An 8127-nucleotide genomic window follows, 5' to 3' on the forward strand; every position below is an offset into this window, starting at 1 on the left:
AGGCATTTATATCAATCAATAGGAACTAGAGCGTTGAACTTTCAAAACAGTCGTGTACAGTGTTAAATGTTGGCCAGATTTAGTAGTCACATTTATTATAAAAGAGGAGGGTGAATTATATGAAAGGGCATTGTCTTCAGTATCATTTTATATCAGTGATATAGTAATATCATTGATAAAAAATTCTGTCTTTTAATAAAACTGTTAAATATGTTTTAACATTTGTTAAACAAGATGTTTAATGATATAGAAACTTGGTAATTTCATTAGTCGAGGGTCGCGGGATATTCATCCTCTACAAGAAAATAAGTGGTTTATTGATTAAACCACATGTGGCCTCAGATGGATTCCGATTTTTTTACAAATTAATTTGTGCCAATGTGAATGATTTATTTATTCAATTCATACAAATTAGTAAAATTTTATGACTTATTTTTTATATCCTTTGAAAACTTCATAGAATTGACTTCTTTTTAACAGTTATAGAGTACAAAATACACCTACACTGAATTGGTTGAATTTGTATGGATACAAGAGAAATACCATATATTTCCAACAAAATTTTAATGTAGGTACCATATTTTTAACATACAACTAATTCAACACTATGTTCTTTATAGGTGGAGTCTTTATAAATTTATTACACTATTTCATATTAAACATTGTGTAAATACAAATGCAATTATATAGAGTCCACCACAATAAATCTTAATATACATTATAAATAATCAGCCGTTTAATTTTGCGTAGGAAGATTTAACAGTACATTTTGCCCCTGAGGTAAATAAGTGACATTACGTGATTTCGATAGTTGATATGCGATATCTTCTGCAGCCTCAATACGTCGGAGTTCTACAAGGCCCTCGCCGGCGCTACCGAAAGATTTTGCTAGAAGAATGGCAGCTTGCGCGTCACCCTCTGCCGCAATGACAGCAGCCTTCTTTTGCTGCTCCGCCTTTTCTACAAGGAATCTTGCCTTTTCAGCTTCCTGTTGCGCCACTTGTTTGAGTTCAACAGCCTGCGTGAATTCCTTGCCGAATGTTAGATGTGTAATAGAAATGTCATCAAGGATCAAACCAAACTGTCCTGCTCTTTCAGTTAAGCTTTCATTGACTTTTTGTGATACAACCTGCAAGTGAAATTTTATAATGATACCTGTGAGTGGTATAAAAGTCAGGTAAAAATGAAATTAATCCTACATTAACTTGAAGATAGTGATTATCTTATATTTAACCTATATGCAAAAGAAAATTGTTACATGGTGTGAATAGTCACCATGTAAGAATTTCTTGTATATAGATGGTATTTATACTTTCATTTCAAAATAATAAGGTCAGCATGAATAATATAGTCAATTTACAACAGTTTGTTTTAAATCTAAGTGCCCACAACTATAATTCATAAGAATAATAATCATTAAATGTCTTAAAATCCTCAAAGCATTTAATGAAGTCGGTTAAAAGTCAAATGAATAGCTTCTTATAAAAATTATACCATTAGTTAAGAAAAAAAGTTAATAGAATATATAAAAGTGATAATTATGTATAGAAATAACTTGAAATATAGTTACCTCTCTTTGTGTAATAAGTTCTCCAGCATCAAATTGAGCAACAACTGCTTTGAGGACTTCAGATGTGATTGATGGTAGTACTCTTTCATCATAGTCTACACCTAGAATAGTGTAAATCTTTGGTAACTGGTCAGGAACAGGTCTGAACAGGATACGAAGGGTGATGTTCACATTTTGTAGATCTGGAAAGTGGAGTGAAAAATAATAATTAGAACTTACACATATTATTTAATAACAAATTTAAATGCATTAACAAGTCTAACATGTTGGTTCTAACTTAGAATATTGTTCTATGTCAAGAGAAAAATTTACAAAGCAGTTTTTATACATTTAATTCATAGAGAAATGAAGAAAAGCAAAATTGAAATTTGACTTAGTGTAAATCGAGATTGGCTTCAAAATAAGATAAATAAGTATCACAGTGCTACTTAGTATCAAGTTAAGCAGAGTACAACTATATGTACTAGATAAATGATAAACATACTTTTTTGTAAATATGTATATAATAAACATTTATGTATTACAGTAATAAATAGCTATGAATATGTTTGTATTGTGTGAATATTGAACTTACAATCATCAGAAGGTAGGCAGTGTATCTACTAGACTACTAATGTCATCAAATATATGAATAATTTCCATTTTCTTATACTGGCATGACACAATGACTCCATAGCCAAATGATAGTAAGTGATAATGAAAGTTATTTGTGTAAGCAGCAGGTCGAAAACAATATTGCATCTAATTTGCGGCCCACACTATACAGCTTATATAAACACTTTTTTATGCCTCTTTTGAAGGAATCTGAGTTATACTTCAATAACTTTGATGGTTCAATAAAGGTAGGAGATGCCAAGCTTTATGATCTATGAATCCTATGGACAGCATGGGTAGTTATGCACTTTATTTGAGTTTCAATGGATGAAGTTGAAAAACATGCTATGTTCTGTTATATTAATCAATATATGAAATAATGATGAGTTACTAAAAAAAAGTTAAAGTAAAGTTTACCTTTACTGCCTGTCACAGTTGGAACATTTCTTGGTCTAGATCTGATATCAAAAATTATAGGTTTCTGCACCCAAGGGACAAAGAAGTGGGTGCCTTCACCAACTACCATATTTTTGACACCAGCAAATCTGTCAAATATGACAGCTCTGTGACCACCGTCAACTGAAAATATAAATAAAATTTAAATTAAAACAAGTTATATATAATTGACCATGTGATATGACCATAGATAATGTGTGTATGTAATTAGCTCTAATTATAGCAGAAAATATGTTTTTAAATGTATCTGAGAAGAAGTAAAAGGAGATTTTTTTTGTCATGGCAGATTATTTTTCTTCTTCTTCTTTTAAAAAATATGGCTTCCACCATAGAAGCAATAGATTATTTTTAGGATAGCCAAAGAAAAATGAAAGGTCTCTGTTATTTGTCTAAAGCACACATACTGGTACCAGAGACTTGACTTCTCCTGGTAACATTTGGTCTATCATGATATATAGGTGTTAAATAGACATTTGGTATAATCCCTATACATTTGGTTAATAATTTAATTTGGTGACAATACAAATTGTCATATTTTGTTTTTATTTTTAGGTTTCATAGTTTATTAATATTTAATTTTGTTTATTTAATTTTAACTTTTAAAGTTTCAATGCTGAAATTTAACAAGTTTTAAATTTTTTTACAAGGCCAAACCATGTTATTGGTATACCCACATAATTTATAAAATTAATTACCATTGTATAGAGCAGAATTTACAACTCCACCAACAAGTGCTACACCAAGGCCAAGCTGACCAATGCGGTTGAAAAGTTGTGCAGCCATTTCTGGAAATAAGGGATATCCAATTATTAGTTTGCAAAATTTGTTTGTACATAAATAATTATCACAAGACCAATGCATTACATTATAACAGAGTTGGCTACCAAATATAAGATCAACTTAATCAGAGGTAACCGTAATCAACAACCAGATCAATTTAGCCAGAGATAATGATTATTTACAATATCGGCAGCATGGTATACTTCTACCAATGAAACTGCTACTCATTGACAATCATCTCCAGCCAGGTTTCAAGGTATTAAATGAAATTGACTAGGTTGACATTATTTAGACTATATTATTGTATTTCATTGCTGTGGAAGAGGACTAAATTAAATCAAAATTAATCGATCACATACATTACGGTGAAGCAATTTTACATAATTTTGGTGTAATAAAGTATCAGTGATGTCTTAATATCACTTAGATAAGTTGTGATGTGACATTTTGAAAGACTATAAAATCTCCTAAAATGAATGCTTGATTGTTTAAAATATTACAAAAAAGATGAATAAATGTTAATACCGAAATCCTTCAAAACTAACCTCAAAAAATAGGGAAATGAGTACCAGACTAAATATTAGGGTATTACAAAGTTGAATTTACCTTAACACGTTTTAAAACTGCAATTATAATTATTTAAGAAACACAAAAAATTTAATAAATTAACAGTAAATAAAATTTTTGTATAATTTTAGATGACTGGAAAAATCTAAAAGGCGAAAGAATGCTCTTTAGAACGCTATAGACTAAAAAATTAAATCTGACGTTTAACTATTTGACGTTTCAGTTGTTTAATATTGGAGTCGATTCTGAGGCTCCATTTCTCTAAGGTACTTCTTAACCTAATATTTTACGTGGATAGTTTTCAGAAATTACCGTTTTATAGGCCATCATAAAATAAATTCATAATATTTTTTTTTAAATTGATTACATGCATGAAAAATATTCCGAGAAGTTAATAGATGCAGGTGGCTCGGACTGTTCTTCATGGCGGTCTATGGAGAGGCTTATTTTCGATGTACAATTAACGGTTGTTATGATAATGATTATAATTAGAAATTTATTTCATATTAGTCTTTAAAATAAAAAATTCGGTCGCTGTGATATTAAATTGAAATATTAAGTAAGAAATACATCAAAAAGTTCCCCAGAACACAATCCGTTATACAGACTTTAAGTTACAAAGAGAAGCAAAGTCTTATCTTAAACTAAATTAAGTAAGATAATTAATAATCTGTCTGATAAATCGAAATAATACTTGACCTATGCTGTGTATATTATATATAATGTTGGAGTGAATAAACGAGTTGTGATAAAATTGGTCTTATACATTAGCATCGAATTGAATTAATATTTTTATTATTTTTTTGTGTTACTAATTTTGTTTTTGTTTCGTCTCTTTTCGTAAAAAATATCTATAAAAAAAATTGAGAAATCAAAATTACCTAAACGCTCAAGATATGAAATTGGAAACAACACGAATTAAATGTTATTTTTTTTTTTGTTTTTCTTAATTATGCTTCACGGTATAATGAGAAATCCATTGTATGGAGACGCTTATTTTTGAATGTTTATTATATGTACACGACATGACGATCATCATGCTATGGTAGCGATAACGTATTTATCGATTGATTTGTTTGCAGCTATTGTATTTATCACCAGCCCCTTTAGACTAGGAAGCTGGTGATAACACAGGGGGCATAAAGGCTGATTATAGAGTTAGCGGTTTAATGTTTGTCTATTTATAAAGTGACTTGTATCGGAAATTATCTAATCAGATCACTACGAGTAGTGTAAGTACTAATCCAATAATCACAACCTTACCCGATAGTTTGTACGATTTCCAATAAATGAGTAAAAGTGACTTTATCTACTGTGTAGGTGCATATAGGTATAATCCACAAATCTCCCTAGGCTAATTCTGCTCTCATCTATTAGTTAAATCATCAACAAAAGTACTTAACTGGTTTATGTTAGCGGGAAACAGATGGTAATTGGATGAAAAATAAACAAACAATGAGGGGGATAATCGCTATGAGTCTGCCGAGGGTCGCACTGTGTGGCTCAATTATGTAATAACTGCCAATAAACGAATCATTAACTCGTAAACTAGACTTGCAGTTGAGAGGTAGGTAATGTTATTTCATTGAATAATCGTTTGATAAAGTTAAACAATTGAAAAAGTATACGAAGTGTACATACTCGTGCTCAGGATTGGCAATGCATTATAATGGGCGACTATGTTTAAACTAAGTTGCATAAAATAAACGTAGTGAACTGATTACTAATTTTGGTTCAACGTTCATATTTTTTAATTTGGATCTTGTATTTTTTGTTATCAATCAACCCATTAAATGCTGGTATAGCACAGACCTATAGGGGCTACCATTCTATTTTCACCATTAACAGGTATTGGTTTGCAGATAATTAAAGATTGTGTCCCACAAAAAAAAAATCGGTTATTTTAATCATAAATTAATCTACTGGACCGATTGATTTTGATAACATTTTTATGGGAACAATCTGTAAGAATCTTCTTTGAGATAAAGAAAATAATTTTTCAAATTGACATAGAACTGATGGAGTCATGACGTATCGAACATAAAAAGAAATTACAATCAAATTAAGAACCTAAGAAGAAAGAAAGATTGAAAAGTAATTTCATACATAAATGAATACTGTAATTCCAAAAATAAGTACCTATGTAACTCTTGTTATGAGTTGGCAGATATATTATTAATATATTTATTTAAAATCATAAATGAAATCTGTGCGGTGGATTTTAAAGCGCTTTGAGTAGGAACAAATAGATTTCAGTTTTAAAATATTAACATATTTTGTTCCACCATATCGTATCAGCTGTGACCTGTCCACTGCTGAACATAAGCCTTCCCCATAAGAGAATTTAAGTTTTATAATTTTCAGAAATTGTTGTTCCTTCTGCCCAAACCACTTGCTAGCGCCTGCACATATTGTAGTCAAGATTGCTGTTTGTCAGAGAATTTGCTCAATAAAAATTTGAATAATAAATAAATCAGGTAATAGTTCTATTAGAATTTTTTTTTTAGAAATTTATTAAGGAATTTCGCGACTGGCTCTCGGGCACATCAGACTATCAGTGTTTTGCTCTTTTGAGAGCAAAGCAATAAACTGAGTTGTGACCATTTTGTGTTATTATGGCATACGCATGAAAGATGGAAATTGTTAATTTATATATTTTGCTTTTGTTTTTTTTTTGTTACTTTTCTTTTTTTTTTCATTCTTTTATCTCTTTTACTGTGTATGTCCCCCACCTCCGGGGAAATAATTATAAATATGTCAATATTCATTAAATGTTTGCAATTATGTCTTACTTTGTATTACCAGAGAGAGAATTTGTGCAGATTGCTCTGTATGGGAATTTTCCATCCCACTTGTATAACTATCGTAAAGCAGTTGTGCTTGCCTGACTATGTTTTCGTGTGAAGTGTGGGATATGACAGTGAAATTATAGGTTCCAGAGGCATAACACCTTAGTCCCCAGGAATGTCACACATGAGGTGTACCATGGGCATTACAGAATACTGTGATGTTCATGTCTATAGCTGACGATTATCGCTTTTTACCAGGTATCACATCGTCAGCTTGTTTGCTAATCTAAGTATAAAAAAAAAAACTTAGTTTTTGAATATAGAAGTTTCTAATGATTAAAACTTTAAAAACAGTTGAGGAATCCTATAATAAAATGAGTCTAATGTGCTTTTTTTTATTATATTATAAGAGTTTTATTTCAGAAACCGATATATACCTATAGACTTCAATACTAAATTGTTTACACACATTACTGCGTGTCTTCTGTTTGCAAATTCAATTATAATGATATATTAAAATGAAATGGATTATGGTAATATTTATCGTTACTTTATAATAGGTAGGTGCCTAATTACATACAATTGAATAGCGTGCAAATAATACACCGAATATAGAATATACGAATGGTCATATTTATTAAATTTGTCATTACATTCAGTGTCAATGCACTACATAACATTGAAATTATTGTTTACCAAACGTGTCAGTGAACCACTGCACAATATGTTATCTGAATATTTTTTCAATAATGATTTATTCTGTTTATATACTCGTACTTAATAAACTAGCAATTCAGTTTGGTTTTATTTAAACAATAGCTTTTTGCATGTTACTTCGTTCGCGTGGATTTCAAAAGTGGATAAACTAATTAAATGTACTGCTTCTAGATGGTGTATCAAGATTTATTTATTATTGATTTATTATATTTACCAACGAAGGGAGCTTGACAGTTTCCTAATTCGTTCCCTTAGTATTCACAATATATGAAACATAACAATATAATTATAGGACACTTTTGAAATAATTTATTGCCATAAGATAAAACATATATCAGATTTTAAGAAATACGTCTTAGAAATACGTATATGTCTGTGAAAATCACATCCAAATCGGTGCAATAGTTTTTGCTTGATATCGGTGCAAACATATAGACAAACAGACAGACAGATAGAGAGACATACAAAATTTATGCAGAATGTTTTGGTTTCTGTTACTTTTATGTCATGATGATATTTTACTTTTATGACCTCTCATGTAAATTTTCTTAAATATCTTCCATGAGCAGACATCGTCTAGTTATAATATCATTATATTAATAAGATAAGTATGTTGTGTATATAAAAGAAGATGGCAGCATATTTACTTTTTTC

The 8127-nt window shown here is 30.0% G+C and overlaps 1 protein-coding gene across 2 annotated transcripts; it reads right to left on the reverse strand.

Annotated features, from left to right (window-relative positions):
- Positions 1-547: 547 nt before the first annotated feature.
- Positions 548-4148, reverse strand: LOC113512717 (protein l(2)37Cc). 2 transcript variants are annotated; one of them, XM_031909745.2, is made up of 5 exons: positions 3946-4148; positions 3316-3405; positions 2582-2743; positions 1571-1752; positions 548-1129 (listed from the first exon to the last, which is right to left on the reverse strand). In XM_031909745.2, the coding sequence occupies exons 2-5, from the start codon at positions 3401-3403 to the stop codon at positions 737-739; spliced, it is 825 nt and encodes a 274-aa protein (XP_031765605.1). In that variant the 5' UTR covers positions 3404-3405; positions 3946-4148; the 3' UTR covers positions 548-736. The 2 variants fall into 2 exon arrangements, with proteins under 2 accessions (XP_031765605.1, XP_026752434.1); XM_026896633.3 differs by having other exon boundaries at positions 4007-4145.
- Between the last annotated feature and the right edge of the window lie 3979 nt (positions 4149-8127).

The sequence above is a fragment of the Galleria mellonella genome, unplaced genomic scaffold (genome assembly GCF_026898425.1).
Source record: "Galleria mellonella isolate WM207_F2 unplaced genomic scaffold, CSIRO_AGI_GalMel_v1 utg83, whole genome shotgun sequence".
Taxonomy (NCBI): Eukaryota; Metazoa; Arthropoda; class Insecta; order Lepidoptera; family Pyralidae; genus Galleria; species Galleria mellonella.

Excerpts from the sequence above, each read along its gene's own strand:
- LOC113512717 (XM_031909745.2), bottom strand. The coding sequence starts at position 3,403 with ATGGCTGCACAACTTTTCAACCGCATTGGTCAGCTTGGCCTTGGTGTA. Across the intron at positions 2,744-3,315 it reads AAATTCTGCTCTATACAATG|TTGACGGTGGTCACAGAGCT; the intron begins GTAATTAATTTT and ends TTATATTTTCAG. Across the intron at positions 1,130-1,570 it reads AACTTATTACACAAAGAGAG|GTTGTATCACAAAAAGTCAA; the intron begins GTAACTATATTT and ends TTTCACTTGCAG.